Raw genomic sequence first — 23,017 nt, 5'->3', positions numbered from 1 at the left:
GACATTACTCCAGGATGTTAAACCTGCACAAGCGTGAGGGCGCTGAGCCAGCCCAAAGCAGAGCAGCAGGGCTTTGTCTCAGAGCAACGGCCCCCGCCTCACACAAACATCACCCCCACACACGATAAGGAATGGATTTAACTTCTAAACCAGGGTTTCGGTGCCGGGACAGCGGCTGCCGGACCCGCACCGCCCGCCCCAGGTGCCACCGCCACAGCGCGGTGCTTTCCCGCTTCCAAGATGGCGGCGGCGCCCGGCGCCATTCCGAAATGGCTTCCCCGGCAGAGGCCGGCGGCGCTGCCCGCACTCAAAATGGCGGAGGCGGCCGCAGCACGTCGCGGCGCCGGGGCGGGACGAGTCGGGGGGGGGAGTGAGTGTTTGTCAGGGCCTCGCGCGGATTGGCCCCTCGCGCGCCCCGTCGGCCGCGCCGCTCTCATGGCAACGGGCGGGGGCGGCGGAGGCAGCGCCGCGGGATGGAGCCGGCCCGGGAGGCGGAGGAGCCCCCCGGGTCCCCGGCGCTGCCCGCCGAGGAGCCGCAGGGCGCCCAACCCGCCGGGCCGCCCCCGGGGGACGGGGCGCTGCCCGCCGCTGCCGGCCGGGGGCGGGGCCGCCGCGGGGCCGGCCCGAAAGGCCCAGCCGGGCGGGCGGTGCGGGGCAGGGGGCGGCGGGCCCCGGGCCGGCGCGGAGGGGAGGAGGGAGGCCGCGCCGCCCGGCGGCCCCGCGTCACGGTGGACAGCTCCAAGGCCAAGACCTCGCTGGAGGCGCTGAAGATCAGCCTGCGGCAGCTCCACTGGAGGGAGGTGAGCGCCCGACCGGCCCCTCGGCCGGCCCTCGGGGGCTCCTGGGGCTCAGCCCGGGCCGGGTGCCCCTTCCCCGCCGGCTCCTGCAGGGCCCGGCCCTCGCCGGAGCAGGCTCCTGTAGCCGGGGCTCATCCCGGCTGGTGTAATCTCCACCCTGAGGTTATTTCTAATTAGATGTCAAGTCAGGAGGCTGGTTTGATTAATGATCAAAGCTGCCATCGCCAGTTATGCAAGCCGGAATAGGGGTAATCGGATATTATGCTTCAAAGCTTAAACTGGTCGCTGGAAAGGGCAAGAACGAAACCTACTCCTGTGGAGAGATGTTTGGTGTGTTGTGTCGCTTTGCATCTTTCCGTGCACCCTTCCCTCATCGTATGGGAATGTGAAATAAGGCTCATGGCAGCAGACATCCATCAGGTGTCACCTGGTACATCAGCTGTCTGATCTGGTGGCAAAGCCTTTGTATCACAGGTTATCTAGAAGGCATGTCAAAGAGCATTACCTGTGGATGAATATTAAACCACCTAATAAAGCATACATAACAGGCTTTATGCTTTTAAATCAGTGCATGTAGAGAAGGTACGGCCTCCCCCCACCTCCCCCTGCAGCTTGAGTCATATGTTTTCTCTGCTCTGTTTGAGGAGTTCAGTGTCTGCCTGCCTGTGCTGAACCAGAGTCATGACAATATGGGAGCTGGCACAAAAATGATGCTTTGGAACTCCTTATTTAAATCTTGAAGAGATTTCTAATATATATCTTACTATAGATACTAATTTGTTCTTAAATTGTAGTGATTTTCTTTCCCTAATAACTTTATAGAAGTTGAAGGAGGATGGAGTGGCAGTAAACATTACCTCTGTTTATTCGTCATGTCCTAAATACCTAATACCACAAAGACATTTATGCTCCTTACCAGGAAGAGGAATGCTTTCTCATCCTCTGTCTGCATAAAATTCCATTTCAACATTTTTAGTATTTAAATCCAGTGGGAGAATTTCAAAATCTCATTGCACAAATGCTCCAGTTCTCAACTCCTGCTCTTGCAGCAAAGTCATAAGGAAACTCCAGAGGCGTGAAATTAAAGCCTGTTACTTTCTTACTCCTCAGTGCCCCTGTGGAGTGTCTGTCAGCAGCCTTGCTCTGTGTTTTAGCTGGTGACATACAGAGCAAGGGGGACTTCACACCTAATTTCTCTGTTCTTATGGTTAAGCTTTATGTTCAGAGCTCCTGGTGCCATTCCAGGGACTGTTTCTGAATTACTGGTACAAGTTAGCCTCGCAGATTACACTGGTAATGAGCCGTTCTTACTGGTTAATTTTGGCTTGTCTCTTTCCTGAGATTTTACTGTTTTGCGTATCTGCCTTGCACTTGGTATTCTGTCCGACAGATCGACCTGTTTCACATGCTCTTGTTCCTCTCTTGAATTTCTGCACTGTGTTAATCAACATCTTCCTTCCTGCTCCGCATCCCTCAACAGCAATTGCTTTTGCCTTCACTTCATCTTTCTTTGTTTACTGCCTCCTTCAATATTCTTTCTCCTCCATTCATTAGTTCAGTCAATATTTTTCATTTGGTTTGTTGCTTCCTGTTATGGACCCTTTGAATAAAGAAGAGATTTAATATGGAATTTTGCGATGCTTCGCTCTACCATCTACGTGGCCCATAATTCATTCCCTGTGAACAAGTCACTGTAATGTATTCAGCTTATAAATAGGTTAATAAGTGTGAATGTGATGTTACTTTTTGTCAAGGAAGTATTTTCTCATATCAATGTATGTGTGTCAAATCAGTTTTCTCTCTTTTTTCTTTATTTCCCTCTCACCCCCCACCCTAAAGAGGAAAGAGTAATGAAAGGAGACCCAATATTAGCTGTGATTCTTAACTGGTACTGCTGACATTGTGGAAAATACGAAGGTGAAAGTCTTCTAGGATGGGAGCAAGACAAAGTATTGACTTCAAAGCTTGCAGACTTCAGTAGGCACAGGGAATCAGTAGGCAAGATCTTGTCTAGATTTGCAGAGAAAAATAACACTAAGATTAGAAAAATCCAAGAAAAACTCTTTCCTTCAAGTTATGTATAATTTTGAAAGCTGTCCCTTTCAAACATTTAGAAAAACAGCACTAAAATATTTGTTCAGACAACTCTCATTGATGGCCAAAGAGCCTTGGAAATCGCTGCACTGTTGCAGCAGGCCCAGCAGAGGGAACACAGATGTTGTTTCTTGTAGGATCCATACAAATAATGCAAAAAACCCCCTTAGAACTAATAATGAAACGCATATATTTTAAATACTGATGTTTCAGGGGCTGGTATTCTACTGTCATCCCTTGTGTAATACTTTTCAAGGTGATTGCATCTTGGACTTTGATTTAGAATATTTGATCCTTCTCCCTTATCGCTTCTTTTACCTTCTCTTCCCCCATTGCTGCTTTTGTTTTGTTTCTGTTCTTCTCTATGTTTGCTGCTGGATGTGTTGGCTTGAATATTTTGTTGGGCAGGAGATGCTATAACAGGTTTTTTAAAGTGGTCTCCTTTTTGTTGATAACTTTGCCTAATGGATAGCATTATTACAGAGTCATACAGCCTTTTGGTTTGGTTTGGCTTTTGTTTCAAGTTGTACGTTCTGGAATCTCCTCGCTGTAGTTACCCTGACTTGCCAGAAGAGCTTTGTTTCAGTAATAGCCTATTACTGCAATATGCTCCCTGATAATTCGTAGAAGTAAGTCATAATGCACTGTGTGATTACAGAATTGTCCACATGGTAGTAATTCATTTTAGTAAACTGGCATATGGGAAATGCCATTATAAAATGTAAAAAAAAAAAGGGGAAGAATACTCAAAACATGGCTAATATTGGTGAGCACAGTTTATTCTATTGCACTGGTAGATGGGGAAGAATGAAAGCATCCAACAGAGCAATTTAACTATTGAAATTCCGTTATTGGAAGCAAAAGACAGAAAAAACCCTCCTTTTTTTGCCAGCTGTGGCAATTCTGAGTAAATTAAATTATCACCCATGATAGCCCTGTCTGGGGTAACACACAGGGGGGGACCTTTTAAAAAGCATTGCAGAGCTGTAATGTGTGTGCCACTGAAGCAATTACTCCCCTCACTAGATTGGACCATCTGATTCAGTGTGTCAGATTCTGTAAATGAACATGATATGCCAAATGAAATAATGGGCACAAATTGAGCTTGCATCCTGAGTTTATTCATCACTTAATAAATTATTTCTTCACCTAGCTTTCAATTACCAGGGAAATGGAAGCAGCAGATGTCTTGGGCATCAAATATCCCAGCATTAAGCGTTTCATTTGTCTCGCTGCTCAGTAGCTGGATGGAGGCGTAGAAATAGGTTGAAATTTTACGCTGGGACAAGCTGACTAGAAGATGAGTCATTTAACTTGTCATTAAACATGAAGGAACAGACTGATGTGACCCGTGAGACAATTGAAATGATTGGCTTCTAATCAAAAGGTAGAAGTGACCTGTCAGACAAATTCAACCGTGAAGGATTATTAATTGTGTCAAAGTTGTGGAAACAACTTTGGAAGCAAAGCTGTTTGTGGCTCCTTGTTTGTTCTGACAAATATACCCCGAATCTGAATAAAAAAAGATTCTAAATAAATTGCTCAAAGAGTTAGTGAATTGGTTGCAACCTGGAAGTTGTTTGCAGTGACTGATCCTAGGGTCAGACTCTCTTTTTCTGCACGGGGCAGTCATGCAGTGGTAAGGATGGCTCCAGTCACGTTCCTGACCTCCATCCCTCTGTGGCTGTGAGCACCTTGGCTTTGGCATTGGTTGGTGCAGATCTGAGGCTATTCCAGCTGCCACAAGGTAGATGAGATACAAGTTACTAAGAAGTTAGTAACAGCAGACTGCCCGCTTTCCCTTTTAAGTAGTCCTCCAGGAGCTTGGAGGTAGCAGGAAGGGCTCTTCTACCAAAATCAGATGAATTTCTATCTGCTTGGTGCTGCCAGAGGGATTCAAATAATTGAACTTGCTTGTTCATTTCCAAGCATTCTTCGTATGTAAAAGTAAGTGCAGATGATAAAGAATCCTTCCCAGCTCATTCAGGAGGTGAATTTGATCCCGTTGTTGGATAAATCCAACTAATCTCGATTAATCAGGAGCAGGGAAGTTGCTGTGCTGAATCGCTGATGTGGGGATACAGTGCTTCCATTTTCCAGTGCAGAGCCGCTCACTCTTCATCTGTTGTGAAATGATTTCTGTGCAGTGTTTGTAAAGTGCTTTGATATCCTCCATAAATGAAAGGTGTTATATAAATGCAAATTCCTTTCCTTTCATTTCAGTTTCATTTAATAAATAAATAAATTGCTCAGCTTTTAGTGGGAAGGGCGCTCTGAGACCTAACACTGCATCTGTATTCTGGATATACCTGTAGAGTGAGGTTGAGGCCACTGATTGTCTTTTGGAGCCTAACAGAATTAATTTTCACTTGTAGAAAACCAGATTTTGCAGGCTGAATAATAATGAAATAAGTGAGGAATCCACTGTTAAACTTGGTATCTCATCCCTATGAGTGAGGAAACAGAGAAAGGATGCGTTGCTCAATTAGCATTTGAAATTAAATTTTTCAAGGCTATTTACTGAGGAAACTGAAATTTTAATTAAAGTAGCAAATAAAGTAATTCCCTCAAAAGTGTTATGAGAGTCTTTTTTCTTCCTGTCATATTGAAGAAAAAAAAAATCCAGTGCTTAAAGAAATGTCTTAAAGTAAGAAAATGACATTTGGAGTAAAAGAATAAGATGTTTCTGCAAAATGCTGTGGTTCTTTCTATAAGTAAATGGTACTGAAGTTGTTGGGTGATGAGGGTGGTCGATACGTGATACAAATGTGTCTTAAAAATGCTGTGGTCAGAAATACAGCATGTTCATTTGAAAAAGATCCAGTCTAATAATAGAAGAGCTTCCTGTGAGTGCATTCCATATGGTGCTAAAACAGTGTCTACATGGAGCTGAAGATAAAATGGGGTTTTTTTGGACTGATAAATGGGACTGTGTCTAAGAGAACAAGCATGGAAAAGAAGAGTTCCATTTTTACACAAACCTATTTATTATCATTGTTATTACATGGATTACAAATGCTTGATTTTTAGCTTGGGGTTTTTTTGCTCTGAACTATTGATACTGCTAATTCATGGGGCTTTTTGTTCTACCTGCTGGTAATCTTTTAATTTAAACCCACTTTACTACTGTTAGAAACTGTTGCTATTGGTAATTGGCAGCGCTGTTCCAGAGCTCTTCAGGCTGCTTTAAAAAAGGTTGATCTCTTTGATATAAAAACTCTATAGTTTTCCAATTTATGGTGAGGTCTTGTGTGAAGGGGAAAAGAAGCTGGAATGAATATTGTTGAAATAATTGCGTTCGTTCTTAAGAGTTGAAATATGTATATTCAACAAACCATTAATTGAATTGCAAGCTTTTCTTTTAATTACAGGCTACAGGTACCAGAAAAAATTGAATACTGTATAAATTAATATATATAACTGAATATATAAAAATGAATATATAAAAATGAATGATACAGTTATTTCGCTTAAGTATCCTTGAATATCCATTTTGAATTTATTGGACACCAATGTGAATAAGCTTGCTCAGAAAGTGCTTTGCAATTACAACTTAATAGTAAGTTACAACAATCTTACTAACTATATGTATTCCCTGAAATGAAGTACTAGGGTGCAGAAATGCTTCGTGCTCTTGTGAGACTGGGAGGGAGCACATGGAGATGCCGCATGGTTGGGGGTGAAGGGCCACCATGGGAATGGGTGCTCTCTGGGAAAGGGATGTGGGTGACCAACCTGCAGAGGAGGAGCAGGTCGTGGGGCTCTGGCAGTGAATGATGATCTTTGGAAGAGCAGGAGTTGATTTAGTAACTGCCAGTAATGACAATTTCTCCATGACCTCTCCTGCTTTTTCCTTTGGTGGTTGCTTGTCACCCCTGAAACTGAGGAGGAAAAAAAGCCCAACCCAAAACTCCGTCAGAGTGTGTTTACTTCCCAGCTGTAGCGCTCGCTCTTGCTGTGTCTTCATGTGCCGGAATTAAGTGCTGCTTAATGAAATTTTATTCCCTGTAATAGTATTTTAAATTACAAATGAGTCATGCCTTAATTGTGGTTGATAACAAGCTCGGAGTTTCTCCATACGCATTATGCCTCTCAGTCATTTGTTTTTAGTTTCTGGAAACCTTTCCTGGCTTGTTAACATCTTGAACTTGAGAGTGTTGAACCGATCAAAATATTCTTAGTTTTGCCACCAAAATACAGAGTGTATTTTCTTCTGACAGTCAAAAGACTGTTCTTGAATGGTTTCTGTTTAATGTGAGCGTTTAGAAAAGTAAGGAATGAATGGGTATTGCCAGATTGCTTCAAAACTTGTCTCCTATCTCTTTTCCAGTATCCTTTTGGCAGACGCTTGCCGTGTGATATCTATTGGCATGGGGTATCATTTCACGACAATAATATATTCTCAGGTCAAGTCAACAAGTTTCCAGGTACCTTACTTCTGTTTCTAGTTTAAACAAGTGCTTTAAAAATATGATTATTTTAACCATTTCTGTGCTTTGCTGGTTTTTAAGGTGAATTATCTGCCTAATCAGCTGACAGTATTTTCAGCGTATTACTGGTTTTGGTAGGTGATTTCTGCTTAGGGGGTAGGAATATCAGGATAGGTGTCTTTAACAATTTTTCAACTGAAATTTGTTTCGGAGAGAAAGTGGTTTTGATGAAAAGAATACTTCATATGTATGAATTCAGGAAAAATAAGTGTTGGGCTATAATTTAAGTGAAGTACGTCATTATTGCCTAGCATTGATGACTGTATCCTTGGTTTTGATTTAAAGTGCAAAGAATCTGTTTTGTTTCATACTCCGGCCTATCTTGGGGAGAAGCTCAAAGCAAAGTTCCTCAAATGGATTTTTTAATATTGAAGAGTTCATATCAGCCCTCATTTGATGATGACTCTTCAACTTTTTAAAGCTCTTTTATTTAGTTCCCCTCTTGTTTAATCCCTGTTGAGATCTCTCTAAATAAGAGCTAAGAGCTTAGGTATTGACTTACCTAAGCCTTTTACTTCAGATTTATTGCTGGTGTTAGTATGCTGTGAGAATAGGAACCCTCAGATATAGAAATTTATGCTCTTATTTACCCTGACTTTCTACTGGTTGTGAGAAGTTCACGCTCAAGTAGTAGATGGTGTAGTTTTCTGGTGGTTTAAATCTGTGTTAGGTGAATGTTACCCTCTGTGTGTTCTGGCTTCTCCTCTCCCTGGTAAGCAAGTGGCCTGCACATCAGTTAAACCCAGCCCTTCAGAACTAGACCTGATTCCCAGGAGTGTTTTAAAGCTGCAGGAAAACAGCAAAGTTGGGCTGCTCACAACATTTTGTTCCTTCTGCTGTAGTTACTTAAATGAATGCAAAGTAAACACGGACTGGTTAGTTATATTTAAATGACATTTTTTTGCCTATTTCTGGAACAATAGCAGGCTAGGGCCATCATTTTAGATTATGGCAAAGAGTAGGTACAATTTGACTAAAGCTTTCCCTCTATTATTCTGTGCTATATTTTTGATAATTGATTTTTTTCCTGATACTATACAGTAATACCTATAATATGAGCTATGTCAGGGGAATGGTCCAAATATTTTGTCAGATTTTACATTTTGAAAGGTTTTCAGCTTTATTAAAGCAATGACTAGAGTGCCTTACCAGTAGCATGAGTAATGGTATAACAGCTTACTTTTAGGATGAGACTTCAGTGCAGATTTTCCATGGCTTTTAGACACTGTCTGTTCTTTTCCCAGGTATGACAGAGATGGTACGAAAAGTTACCCTCAGTCGGGCAGTGCGAACAATGCAAGATCTGTTTCCTCTTGAATATAACTTCTATCCTCGATCTTGGATTCTGCCAGAAGAACTTCCCCTCTTTGTGGATGAGGTAGATTGCTTTTCCTCTCAGAATAGGCTAACTTGTTGGGTGTTGTCACCATGTCATTCTTTACTTTTTCATACCTACCAGATTGTTTAAAGTCCCACTTGGGTGCTGGGGATGACATCTTCAGTGTGAGATCAGGCATAGTTTGGACGAGCTGCTTTTGTTTGTTACATTCTGGAATAAACTTAAAAACAATTACACTCCTCTGCAATGCCAGAAGAGATCTCTGAATATTAAATGTGCTAGAAGCATAAACCCTTTCCCTGCATATTCTACTGAGTTTTAAAGGGCTGAGGAGGCTCCAATGCAGTGTGTGGGGGATGGTACTCCACCAGGTTCATTGTCACTGAAGTCTTTTTAGTCCATCAGGCCTGTTCTATTCAAATCCTTCAAAAGATCATTTTGTACTGTGCTTTGTTAAATATCCTCACACCTTCCTGAAAAATTGTTTGAATCTCATCAGGCTGGAGTTGTGTTTAACTGTTCAGAATGTAATAAAATGCTGTTCTTTTTCAGCTGTTTTGAGAAGAAGTGATGCTGTTTGTTGATGTTTGGTTCTGTTTTTGCAGATATATTTAAAAATATTATATGTGTGTGTTTTAACCCTTTCTGACCCACCCAGTGCATTCTTGTATTCCACAGTATCCTCTGCTTGGAAAAGTGAGAGAAAAAGGTATGGACCTTAATAGACTTCTACGCTGTGTGTTACTTTTTTAGCTAATTACCATATCCACAATCCAATTAAATCCATGAACATCCTTTAATACGTACCCTTCAAGTGTGCTGGGTCACTGCCATGGCATTGCCACTAACAGTAAAAAGCAACAAAATCCCAACAATACCTCAGCCATGCTTTAGATGTAGGACCAATTTGTAAAAGGAGGGTAAATTATCCAATCAGTTTAGCAAGGACAGGTAGATAAGTGCAAATAACTTGGAGGTGAACTTTCAGAATGGTGCACTGGGGGTTCTAGTGATGTTTCTCCTGGGAATCATCCTGGTCTCAGTTACAGGGCGCTGATGAACTGAGCGTTGGCAGCAGTGTGGTGTGTACCCCAGGTTCCAGGCACAGACCCGCACGCTGTCAGCAGGTGGCACTGCCAATAAATACTTTTCTCTGGTTCAACGGTTGCTGGAGTGAAAAATGACTCGTTTTTTGTTCCAAGAATAACAGATGTCCAGTAACACACTCCTAGGAGTTTCCTTTGCATATGTTCTTCCATCTGTGTTTGAGAAAAGCATAGTTCTTGTTATCAAACATATTTTATGTTGTAAGAGTTTATGTTCTACTTAACACAAGTTTGTAATGTAACCCCTCCAAAACAAGAAAAATGACACACCAGAAAATTCCAGATCACTGTGAACCAGAAATGGTTCAGTCACTTTTCCCTTATTTCCTGAGCTCTCAGTAGGAGTTCTCCAGTCTGTTCTGTTGTTTACTTGTTCGTATGTAGGTTTGTTTGCTTTACAGCCAAGGGACCTTAATGCTGGTGAAAACGTCAGCTCTTGGAGACTGAATTTTCAGCTTATTCACAAACAAGTACCATACAGCATTGGCAGTGCCTGCATGTTAGACGTAGCCCCATAGGAACTGGCATACACTTGAGTATGTGAATGCAATGTGCACATTTCCCTGAGCACAAGATGATTTAGGCATCTCTGGTACTTCAGGAAGTAAAGCTGTATTGTCATGGGCTGCAGCTACTGTGTATATAGCCTAGACGTGTCATGCTGAAACTTGTGTTGCTGTACCTTCACTATTACTAGTATTCAAGTCCTTTGGGGCATAGTTAATTACTGAAAATAAATTCTGTGTCAGTGTAGGTGTAGCTTACACATGAGAAGATGGTTTGGTGCTCTTTGTAGTATAGGATTTTGTCGCAAAGGGCTGGACTGAGACATGAACGCCTGGAGGCTTTGCCTGTAAAAGAAATGACTACTGAAAGAAGAAACTCTCGAGAACTTAAATTTCCCTGCCTCCTCCTGAAGCACTGCAACAAGGCAACTTCTCTCTCACATATTCTTACTGTGTCTCACTTCTGTAGGCGTGATTGTGAACTTTTAGCATATATTTGTATCAATAACTAAATCAAATGCTGTTGGCTTTTCCCACTTTCCCGTAAATCCAGGTGGAAAACATTATGGCTAATCTAATATTAATCTTCTGTGCTTTAAAAGCCATTAGTTGATGAGAAAGCTGTACTCTTGAGTTTGTTGTGGATGAGCTTCCTCTTGGGGAATACCAACAAGATAATAGTTGCCTTAGCGTCATTTGTATTGGAATGAAATGGTGATGGGTATTTTTAACAAAGGCTTAAAAGTTCATGTTACAAAGTACATATATATTTAGCTGTTTTCATTATTCACCTATTTTTTACCTTCTAAACAATTTTATACTAACATGTCACCATAACAGAAGATGAATTACAAATAAGTAAATTGTTCAGGTGCTATGGTAACCACCCCTTCACTAGCAGAGATGAATCTGTGTGCTAAAAGCTTACTTCTAATAGGAAATTCCAATTTCTGAAAAGTAACTGGCTTGGAATTCAAACCAGGGCCTGTACTGCTCTCATACTGCCTTCTTTGTATTGTCTGTGAGGATGATGAATAGGCCTAGTATGATTAATTTTTAATAAAAATCTAATTTGGACAGTCTGATTTCCAGCACCATTTTTGGTGGCTTTAATCAGGTTTTCAGCTTTTGGATACCTCTTAGGCATAGGCATGAATATTCTAGTCTTTGTGCTGTCAAATCTTATTGCCCTTTCTGTGCGTGTTTTTCAGAACACTGTATGCGTTCAGCCTGTGTTTCCTCATCAAAGGCAAACCTGCAACTGGATCAGATATTCGTGCCCTTAGACATCATACTCCCCTCTTCTGTTGACTGTAAACTCTTAACATGTGTTTAAAGATAATTTCCTTCTGTCAAGCTAAATACACAGAAATATCTCATTTTGTACGAACTAATTTTCTTACACGACTGAATTCTCTATATCTGGACAAGCTTCCTCATAATGAGAACTTGCAAGAATGTGGTTGAGGGTATTGTGGAGAATTTGAAGGTGACTGTCAGAAACTTCCTTGAAGATGAAGAAACCATCTGCTTTCTTCAAGACAGTCTGCTGAAAACCAAACTGAGTCTAGATTACTGTTATCCGTTTCCTCACCGTTCTGTCTTCATCTGCCATGTGTAAGTTTTGGATTTAACATGGACTAGAAAATGATGGAGAAAATTATTTCCTTTCCAGCTAAGTGGAAAGAGTTAAGTGTGAGATCTGTGAGGCCAGTGACTGTCAAGCTGCAGTACTTCAAAAGCAGGTTGCTGCTGCATCTGTAACAATAGCTCCCAGAAAGCTTTATCTTTTTTGAAAAGGTGCTGCTGTAGCAGAGCAGAAGTAGCCTGAGGCGTGAACAGCAGATGTGGGAATGGAAGGCAGATTGCCCTGGCTGGTTTCATAGAGGTTCTTTATTACTTTCTGCCCTCGTAGGCCATGATTGGCACTTCATGCGTACAACTGGAGTCATCGTAGGGTATGTTTAGTCACGGAGGTTTAAGATTAAGCAAGTATCTTTCTGGGATGCTGACTTTAACAACGGTGAACCAGAGAAGCTCCTCGAGTATGCAGTGTAATGTCACGTCAGGGGAATACTATTCTTTAGTGGTAACAAGACTGGGGTATAAATCCTGCTATCCTTCTTTGCACATCTAGGTCTGCTGATCTGCTTGGACCTGTTTATCCACATGCAGTTTATGTAGCCTGACCTCCACTGTGGCGTTTGATCCCTCAAAGTGACCTGTTTTGAAGAAGGATCTTTCACTGAGTTAATGTGACACTTGTCCATGACAAAAATCCTAGTCTAAATAATTAATCTTGTAGGAAGGCTTTTAGCAACATGATTCTCAATGAAATAAGTAACTGGCTAGGATGGAGCCAGAAGTCCTTCAGGCCTCGGGAACGTTGTGACTATCAGAGCTCTTGTGTGGGTCTGCAGCCTGATGTAGTGCAGTAGAAGGTGCTGTCTGAAAATCACCATGAGCTGACTGGAGCTCAGCCTTCTCCTGTTTGCTAATTTCTTCTCTTTCATTTTGTGGGGCCAGGGCTGATAGTGGCAATTGATTGGGTTTTTTCTTTGTGAGCTTGTATCCTCAGGCTTCTTAAAGTCAATCTCAGTTGTTGCTGGCAAGCCTCAGGCTTGTGTAAAACCAGATCACCGCCTTCATTCAGGAGTGTCTGGCTGAATAGAGAGAATAGCAGCTGCAGGTCTGGTGCTGTAAAACATGTGAATGCAAGAAAAGAGTGATCTCTGCAGTGGCATCCCTCCATTTTGAAAAGAACAGATTTCAAGAGCTTTATTCTTCTGAATCCCATGAGTAGCTGACAAACGTATTAGCCTGCGTTTTCTGTAGCTGCAGTCTTTGTTAGGGCTCCCTCTCAGTGCTGTAGGGCAGTTAGAATCTGACAAACCCCGGATACTTCCCCCTCACTCTTATCATCATTTCTATTTGTGAACCATTTAAACCTTTTCCCTTATATGTCCCAAGAATCTAGGGCACAGTGTGGAAAAAACCTTGAGATATGGGTCTAATGGCTTATACTGTACTCATGGATATTACAAAGCACCATGAGAATTGGATAGACGAATATTGAGGTCCACGCTGCTGTAAACAACACAGAAATAGGTCATGCAGTCCTCCAGCGACGTTCTTACAAAGTATTAAAGTTGACTTTAACAAACAGAGATCTTTCATGGCAGGGCACTACAAACAATAGAAAGAAACTGATCCTGAAAGCTACTGCTTTGCTGACCTTTTTCTTCCTCTTTTTTTTTCCCTCTTTTCTCCTTTTTCTTGCTGTTTCTGTGTTTTGGTGACCTTCGTACACACGCTCACAGAGTGTTAGTAGGTGTCAAAATTTCTTATCTGCTATTTCCTTTCTAGTGGGGGCATCTCCCATCACCCATATGTAGTAAGTTCAATTGTTAATGTGTTTCTTCTGGGAAAAAACCATATCTGGAATGATTCTATTAATTTCACTTGTTAGCAGTAAGGAGTATTTGACATAACTTTTGAAGAGATCTGCAAACTGGAAGCATTTCTCTGTGCAAGAAGTGAAATGTACTTTCTGTAGTGACTTTTCTAAGCTTTTTTGCGTATTAAAACACATGATGCTGCACAGCTACTAGTGTTGGCTGTGAGCGCACTGTGTTTCACACTGAACCAGCACAGCAGGGAATGTCTGAACACAGGTTGGACATGTGCACTAGCTTGAGGAAACAACAGGCCAGGAATGGAATGCTTCGTAGATCCATCCAAAGGTTTTGATTTGGTACTAGACAGTCAGATTCTTCACCAGCTTTCCTCACTTTCCTGATTCCACACCTAAAGAAAGCATCTTGTGCTATGAACAGATCTTCCTAATACAAATCAACGCTACTGGGAAGAACTGTTGAAATCGTGATAGTATTTTCTTTATCTTGCATTGGATAGAAAGGTAGTAACTGCATGTCAGGCCTGAGGGGAATTCTGGTGTAATTTAGAAAGCCCTTCAGTTTGGGGAATGGTGGTAGTAGCAACTGAGGCATAAACTTTATGCTTTATTTGGGAAATATGTGTTATTTGCTCAATATCTGCACATGGCTCAGTATTCCTTCATTTTACTGTCACTGGCTGTCTGATTGTGAAAAATATTCAGTGGTGGGAAAAGGTGTTACCAGTGCCAAATTTTTACTTTATCTTTCCTTCTTCTGGTACTGTTGGTCTGCATTCATACCTCAATAAATAAAGTGCCTTTCCTTAGCTTAATGACTGTCGGTAGATGTTCAAAATGCAGCAGGAAAATTTCACTTTGCAGCTTCATATACATTAGTGACTAATAAAATGGATCTCATGAGATATACAGCATTTCATTTTGTGAATTGGTACGTAACATTAAAGAGAAGTTCCTGGTATAATTTATACAATGGTTTGTTAAATAAAATGACCTTTTATCTGTACTAGTAATTCCCTACTTATGACTTTTGTTTTGTCTGTGTGCTTGTCAGCATTGTTTATCCTCTACCTTTGTTTTTCCACAGTGTTTACTGCTGTAGTGATGTGATGGTGTTATTTTTGTTTACGAATGCAATTTGTTGGCTGTATAGTTATCAATCAGCCCTTTTCTCCCTCCTCAGTTAATGTCTTTCAGTATAATCCTTTTCCTTCTAGGTTCATATGATGAAAGACAGCGATCCATCCTGGAAGCCCACTTTTATTGTAAAACCTGATGGAGGGTGCCAGGGGGATGGAATCTACCTCATTAAAGACCCAAGTGACATCAGGCAGACTGGGAGCATCCAGAGCCGGCCAGCTGTGGTCCAGGAGTACATCTGCAAACCACTGCTTGTTGACAAACTGAAGTTTGATATTCGTCTTTATGTCTTACTGAAATCTTTAGAACCCTTAGAGATTTACATAGCCAAAGATGGACTTTCTAGATTCTGTACAGAGCCCTACCAAGAACCCACTCTAAAAAATTTGCACCAGGTTTTTATGCACTTAACCAACTACTCACTAAATATCCATAGCGGGAATTTCATCCATTCTGACAATGTAAACACTGGCAGCAAGAGGACTTTTTCCAGCATTCTATGCAGACTGTCTTCCAGAGGAGCTGATGTCAAAAAGCTGTGGTCAGATATAATTTCACTGGTGATTAAAACAATTATTGCACTGACACCAGAACTGAAAGTTTACTATCAGTCTGACATACCAGCAGGAAAGCCTGGGCCAACTTGCTTCCAGGTAGGTTGGAATTTCTGCCAGGAATGCAGCTATTTTGATGCATGGATTAATCTTCTGGATGTTTAATTCCTTTTCTAAAAGCTTTTTCTATGTTGCTGATCACTGGTCGGGTGTAGTGCATAAACTGAATAGCATTGCCTGAGCTGAGAGCTTGGGTTCTCCGAGCCCTCAAGCTTTACCTTACAAATCTCAATCTCCTGACCTGTGTTACTACTAGGCATAAACATATATAGAGAATTTTCAATGGGTATCGATCATTAATAGAACTATTCACTTTTTTCCATCTTCTAGAGGTTATAACTATGAAGCTTTGCAGCTTTCTAATGCTGTAAAGATGATTGCAATTTTAAGACCCACTTGTCAGTGGTGCTAAGATTCCATGTTGACAGATGCAATATTTAGAGATGGGGTAGCATGAAAGTAGCCATTAGTATTGAAAGCAAGTGCTTTCAGGAATTGTTCAGCAATTTGGCATGTTTCTTAGTTATTTCTCTTTTGTCCCTGAAATGTTTCTTCCTCCTGAATGTTGACATATGGATGACCATTGCATTCTCTAGAAAAAGACTGAGTAGAACTGAAGTAACACATTGCTTATGCACAGATTTTAGGGTTTGACATTCTCCTGATGAAAAACTTGAAGCCCATGTTACTTGAAGTAAATGCAAACCCCAGCATGAGAATAGAACATGAGCAAGAGGTAAGACCTCTCAAAATGACAGTGATATTGGAATGAAACTGTTTAGATTTGGTTTTCTGGTCTTTTTTCCTTGTTTGAAAGATGAAAGCTGTCTGCTAATATGAAACTGCCAAGGTTCTCTGTAATTTTCTGCTTTGAAATCATTGCTAATCTTATACACTGGAAATATGACTTATTGGAATTGTGAAAGCTCTCCATCATCTTTGTCATAAATACATTTATTCATCATCCCCTGCAGTTGGCTTAATTGTGTTTAGGGGATTGCTAATCATTTTTTTCATGTTTGTATACATAATATAAATGGTAACATTGGCAAGAATCTGTTTTTTAATATTTCAATTTACTAGAGAAAATTGCCAAAAATGGTTGTAATATCATCCTGAAAATGTTAAGGTATTTGTGTATCCTTTAAGAAGTATTTTGTCATCTATCGTTGTGTATTTAAAACATATATGACATGCATGAAGCTTGAGGAAACGTGGAATGAATATTCTTTAGTTCTGTGCTGAGTAATTGTATCCCTTTGTAATTGAAAGCTTTCTCCTGGAGTATTTGAAAACGTCCCAAGCCCTGTTGATGAAGAAGTAAAAGTAGCTGTTATCAGAGACACTCTTCGTCTGATGGACCCTCAGAATAAAAAGAGAAAAGATATCCAGTAAGTGTGTTGACTGTATTTGGTCTTTTTTTGCATCAGTACCTTGTAATAGTTATAAAAGTGAACTATTTTTACCCAGTTATCTGAGTTTATCCAGGATGATGAGTTCCCACTGTCTGGGTGACTCCTTTTGCATCCACAGTGTTAACTCTTTCAAAAAAGCTTGTAGAATATGAATTGGTGGCATGGTACGAAAAGAGCGCTTGGATTTGTGGATCTGCCAAGGGAAGGTCAAGGAGAGAAAACAATTTGTTATGCTTTGTGTTTAGGAGCAGCAAGTCCACCAAAGGGTACTCTCACAGCTTGGCGCTGGTCGCTTCATGTGCTGCTTGCTTAGAGCAGTGGGGGAAGTATGAAAGGAGCCATGCAAGTGCTGAAGGAATTGAAAAGGTCCACAAACTGGCAGTAAATCAGGCTTTATCAGTTCCCTTAGAATATCTTACCTTCGATTCAGAACTGGTGCAAACAATTTAGTAACTCAGATTTATTTACTTGTACTTTTACTTGAGGCCTGCTTTTTATTCAGAAGTCGTGAGATGTAAATTTGTGTGTTAATTTGCTTAAAAGTCACCAATTACTCTGCTGAATGAATTGCCCCATTGGAGCTGAAAAGTATAAATATTTTATTTAGAAATTGCTTCCTTGATCTGTGATAATAAATATAGTTAAATCTATGATGTAGAAATGAGAGGAACTGCCTGGAGCAGCTTGCACAGCAATGCTTGTGGTGGGGATCAGGCTGAGAGAAATAGTGTCATCTTTTTTGATGAAATACCTTGTTTTAAGCAGTTCCCTGGAGATGTGAAAGGGAGATTTCTTTTTTCCCCCTAGAAATTCTTGCTTATAGGCCTGCCTTCATACTAAAATATTGATTTTGTTCTTCTCTTGGTGCTCAGTGGCAACCTTAAATATGTTACTCACGTTCTATAATGATTTCAAGCATAAACTTGCAGTCCTTTTGTAGACAGAGTTACATGAACAAGACATGACTGATAATACTTAAAAAATCTCTATTATTGCAATATTATTATAAGATCAAACTATTCTTGCCGAGGCAGTGCCACACCGAGAGGTTGCTGTGGTCAGTATGCAGAATGTCTTGTGAAGCAATCTATACTGTGTGTGGCCTATATTTAACCTTCACCCTTTAGATTACTTCAGTGCATGGAGCTGAAAAAAGATCATTTTTAACCTATAATTATGTAACTCATCATGTCTTTTTTATGCTGAAGTTGTGTCAGGCATTCATTAGCTAAATATTAGATAGGGAAAAAAGGCAAATGATAACTACAAATAAATTCCTGGAGAACTCTGGTGTGTGTGGAATGCTCATTCAACTGAGGGTTCTTTGATACATTTCAAGTCCTGAATAATTTATAGCAGGATTAGTGGGTGCTGAGATAAACCATTGGCTGGTCACAAGAATTCATCAGTGGTGCAGCTTTTTTTTCAGGATGATCTGGTTAACAGAGCATCTTGTTGATTAATATCTACAGGTCTTTACCATAAGTCAATCCTCTTTCTTGCTGCAAAGGGCAGTCTTCTGACAATGTTTTGTGTGGATATACAGGAGCTCATGGGTGACAACTGCCCACCCGTTCAGTTGAGAATTACCCCTTCTACTCCCAAATACTATTTATTGAACTGGGGATGGTGCATGGAACTTCTTGGGAGAGACACAATCTTACTGTGAGCTTCATGTAAAGGACCTCATTCTGATCACCTATGGAGATTTACATCAGACAGGAACCGAGCACCAGTTGCTTTTGCCTTGCCTTCACTAGCAAAGGTTTTGCAGTGCTGTCACTTTGTGTCCCACCTCTCACCTGTTTTGGTGCATTTCAGCCAGTTCTGACATGTGCTCCTACATTCCCTCTCCAAACACTCCTGCAGGTAACTGCAGATAAATGGCATCGTTCCTCTGTCTGCAGGACAAAGATAATAACTAAATAATTGGCTAGAGGGAGAATGCTGGACAGTAGTTCACCTACCCATTGTAATCCTTTTGCTAGTCTAATTGTGCCTGGCAGCAGGGAAAGCAAAATTTGGCCTAGTAATAGCAAAGAAATCAGAAAGAATTCCTGTTCTGACAGCTAACCAGCTGCAAACATTGCAGACTCCAGTTTTGATGCTCATTAAGTAACGGACATTAAGCTAAGTAAAGTTTTAATGATATCTATAACACTGGGTTTGAACACACAGGGGAAATACTGCGAAGTCTGAGCTGCATCTCAGGTAAACATTCTGCTGTGGAGACGGATTTGATTTCCCTCTAATTATCTCCCAGATTAAAATAAATGAGGCATCTAAATGAAAGCAAGTTTCAGGAGTCATCCTCAAGTACTTCATTATCAGGAAAGATTAATAGCTCAGAAATTTTGGTAGTTTTATTTTTCCTCATCTTTATGGAGTTTTGATTATTTTTTCCTCCTTCCTTTCACGTGATGTGTAATAGTGAAAGAAAGTTATGTTGAATAAGACCAGTTTATCATGCCATATATAACTCTTGGTTTTTAGAACACCATTCCAGTCTCTACATGCCTCAGCCACGAGTAATTTCCTTTAGTCACTGAAAATCTGCAGTGATACACGTTCAAATGAATATACTTAAATATACTTAGTGGCTGTTCCACATATGAATGATCTTTTCTTAGTCTTAAGAATTTGCCCGGGCCGTTTAAGTGCAGAGGTGTATGTGGTTGATAGATACTTTGTGCATGTAACATGTTTAAACAGAAGCTTTAAATTCATGCAAAGATTTTATTTTTAAATGGAGGAAGTATCTTCTGTTGTAGAGACGAGGGAGGGTTTTGTGTTATTCCGTGATACAAAGAACATAAGGAATTAAAGTAGGATAAAAAGTGACCCAGGTACCTGCGAAGCTTTTGGGAGCGATCCTGAAGGCAGTAGGTATCCCGATAAACACTGATGTCCTGCTTTGCTGCATTAATGTCCTTGTTGCTTCCAAAGCCTTTACATTGGCATGATTTTAGCCAAAGTCCGATGACAGAGTTTCCAAGTAACTATTAATAGAGAGCTCTGGAGCCATGCACTGCTCTGCAGGGTGAAGATGTATGTCAACACCTTGGAGCCCCTCAACAGGAGGATATGAAAGTGGCCCTGAGGGTTACTTTGTTAGGCTGTTTTCAAGCCATTCTGTAACCCAGGGGGTGAGTGGTGCCTGGCTCTGTCTGACCAAGCAGAGCCTGCGTAGCCCTTTGGAATGAAAGGGGGCAGCTCATCAACTGCATGGTGGGTGTTTTGTTTGACTGTTTTGCTCTTCTTTAATAAAGAAAAAAGAAATCAGCTGAAGATGGATGGTTATAAAAAGAAATGTAGAGCCCTTTATACCCGTAGCTTTGGTTTCTAGACTAGTCCTATTATCCTTAGGCATCCTTAATTTGGAACTCAAGTTTCACTCATAATTCAGAAATGAAAACAATAAATAATATGGAAGATACCTACTCTTTGCTTCTGTTTGCGTGGCAGTGCTGTTCTCATGGATTTTAAGCCTTGGGCAGATCATTGCAGTCATCCAGGCTGATGACATGCTGGAACAAGCAGTCATTTGTGGCTGAGCTGTTTCTTGGAAAGATGGAATTTTAAACTCTGTAAATCTGTAAATATTATCAAGCAAACCTTACTTTATTGTAGCATTACTACGAGGTGAATTCAGGGGGTAGTGATGGCCACTGATCTTGATTTCTGTTCTGAACATCTGCCACTGCTCATTTCAGAATTATCATATTTTTGCCATCTTAGATTTTTTTTTTTCAGCTCTTTTGGTTCAAATTTATGATCTAGTGAAGACTTTCAGTACCAGATGAGCCAGCTGGTCACTGCAGCATCAGGAGGGAGCTTTCCTCCTTCAGCGGGAAATCTAATGTCGAAAAAGGGAGTCAGGGAATGTATTTTCTTTTTACTTAACATACTCAAAGCATCATGTATAGCAGGGGTGGCACACGTTCCTTCACTGTATGTATTCAGCATGGTCAGAAGCTTGGCTACACCCAGCTTGAGGAGTGAAATCCTTGTCACATCTAGTACAGGGTAAGGGGCTGAACCATGCTTGGTAATGTTTCCACAGAGAAACTTGTATAAAGCTCCCAAGTAACTACTTTCCTCCTTTAGTGTAACTTACAGTAAGCAGCAGCTTCTTTAGGAGATGTCTCCTGCTGTGCTAGTGACCAGTGAGTCTAACCTTGTCTGCTAAACTGCAAGAGAAATGTGGGTCTTTACTTAAGCTTGTATAGGATTAAATTTGCTCTGGATTTACTTCTTGTAGCAGAGTGCTGCTCACAGCCTGCTGAAGGTGGGAGGAGGCTTCAGCTAAAGGAAACGTGCACGATTAAATGAGTGGTCTAATGACACCGAACAACGTTTAAAGTAAATCAAGGTTACTTATGTAAACAGCAGTTTAATTAAGATAATCACTGATGCAAATCATTGTTGACGTTGCACCTCCGACAGAAAATCCATTTTAAAAGGCTTCACAAACTTCTGGGGGTTTGTGCCTGATTTTGACTCTTTGTAGTAGTAAAAGGTTTTAGTTTTGGTGTTTAATTATTAGCAATTAATTCTTTTTAAAATTCCATTAGATTTGAGGAGCGAAAAGGAATCTCAGACTTGTATGCAAATGCTGTATATTCTCTACTGGATGGTAGATGTAATGTGTTTGGTGGTATAATTGCAAGGCGTGAGTATCATTTGGAGCGGGTCTGCTCTAAACGTCTTAGGAAGATCATTTATATCATCTCATCAATGCTAATGACCTGCTTTCCTGTAAGGAATGTTTGTGCCCGAGTTTATTTATCGCTGGATTAATTAGCATTATAAGACTTCTTTGTATGTGTGTTGCTGTTGTTTACTGTGTGTCCCAGTGTGATCTCTTGCATTCACATGCCTAGTTTCTTACATATTTCAAGACAGAAAGTAAGCATTTTATTCTTTTGACAAAGAAAGCTTAGTATTATGACACGCTTGTCATTAGAAATATGAGTTGCTCATGGAATAAAATCTGCTTTTTCCTTGCTAGAGATGAAGAAGCTGCAGCCCTTAAGTGATATAATGACTTTTATTCAGCACTGAAATAGCCGTTGACAGAAGAAAGAACTGAAACACTTTGGAAATGAAATGTAATTTAATCTATGGCTATTACAAAACCAATCAAGTCATTGTGCCCACAAAACTGAGTGCTTTTGGTTTATTACCTGTTACGGTATTCCATTTCATTGCTAGTTTATCTTTCCTTGGGTGCTATTGGCTGTACATATCACTTCTCTATTTGAAGTCAGCCTTGAAATTTGTGATGTTCTGATTATTTTTTCCTTCTTTTAAAAATATGTCAGATACGATTCTCTTCTCTGGAGTCTGTGGCTCCAGCAAATGTCAAGTGTGATTAACTCATTCTCTGAGCAGGAAGAACCCCAATGTGGTCTCTCTCAAAGTTTTGCAAGATCAGCAGCCAAACACTGGCGAATGTCACTCTGAACAGAGAGCACCCTGTAAATATTAATGTGTGTCAGTTTGACTCTTTATCTCGAAGTGTTATGTAGTTAGGAAGAAATTCCAGTCAAGGTTTTGCAGAACTTACTTCACAGAAGATCTTACTCTTTTCTTGCACAAAACAAGATGGTTCCTTTTTCCTACTGTGTGGACTACACATCTATCTCACTTAAATGATCTCTTTCTCTGATTTAGCACAAAATTAATAGTTTCTAGGAGGATAATGTGATGAGTATTAAATGAAAACATTAATGAATTTCTGGACATTCTACTTAAGTAGTTTCCTCCTGAAATGTAACTTACATTAAAGTAGCAGCTTCCTTACGAGATGTCTCCTGCTGTGCTAGTGACCAGTGGGTCTAACCTCCTCTGCTAAACTGCAAGAGGAATGTGGGTCTTTATTTAAACAAGCCCTTCAGTGTTTCTCTTCGTATGTTTCAAAGACATTTTCCAAATCCAAATGCTATTCTTCATTTCATGATACTGAGAAGCAATTTTGTACTTCCTTAAAGAAGGTTAGGGTTAGGGTTCTTTCCTTGAAGAAGGGGAAAAAGGTCAGGAAATAACCTGTGCAGCTGCATTCCATTTAGTTTCCAGAGACTTTTTTTATTCAATTTCAT

At 40.6% G+C, this 23,017-nt stretch overlaps 1 protein-coding gene across 9 annotated transcripts in view; it reads left to right on the top strand.

Moving 5' to 3' along the window:
- Window positions 1-386: 386 nt before the first annotated feature.
- TTLL11 (tubulin tyrosine ligase like 11) overlaps window positions 387-23,017 on the top strand; it is a 64,183-nt gene continuing 41,552 nt past the window's right edge. For 5 of the 9 annotated variants that reach the window (XR_003994541.1, XR_003994540.1, XM_030507493.1 and 2 more), the window contains exons 1-6: window positions 395-800; window positions 7,222-7,318; window positions 8,626-8,759; window positions 14,965-15,540; window positions 16,142-16,237; window positions 16,774-16,892. Coding sequence is in view for 7 of the 9 variants with exons in the window: in XM_030507493.1 (XP_030363353.1) it covers window positions 474-800; window positions 7,222-7,318; window positions 8,626-8,759; window positions 14,965-15,540; window positions 16,142-16,237; window positions 16,774-16,892 (1,349 nt within the window). In the remaining 2 variants the exon portion in view is untranslated. Of the gene's footprint in view, window positions 801-6,517; window positions 6,644-7,221; window positions 7,319-8,625; window positions 8,760-14,964; window positions 15,541-16,141; window positions 16,238-16,773; window positions 16,893-23,017 lie in introns of those variants that run through there. The other 4 variants (XM_030507495.2, XM_030507496.2, XM_030507498.1 and 1 more) reach the window with 3 other exon arrangements.

Source organism: Strigops habroptila, chromosome 15 (genome assembly GCF_004027225.2).
Source record: "Strigops habroptila isolate Jane chromosome 15, bStrHab1.2.pri, whole genome shotgun sequence".
Classification (NCBI taxonomy): Eukaryota; Metazoa; Chordata; class Aves; order Psittaciformes; family Psittacidae; genus Strigops; species Strigops habroptila.
This window is presented reverse-complemented; position numbering and strand designations above follow the sequence as displayed.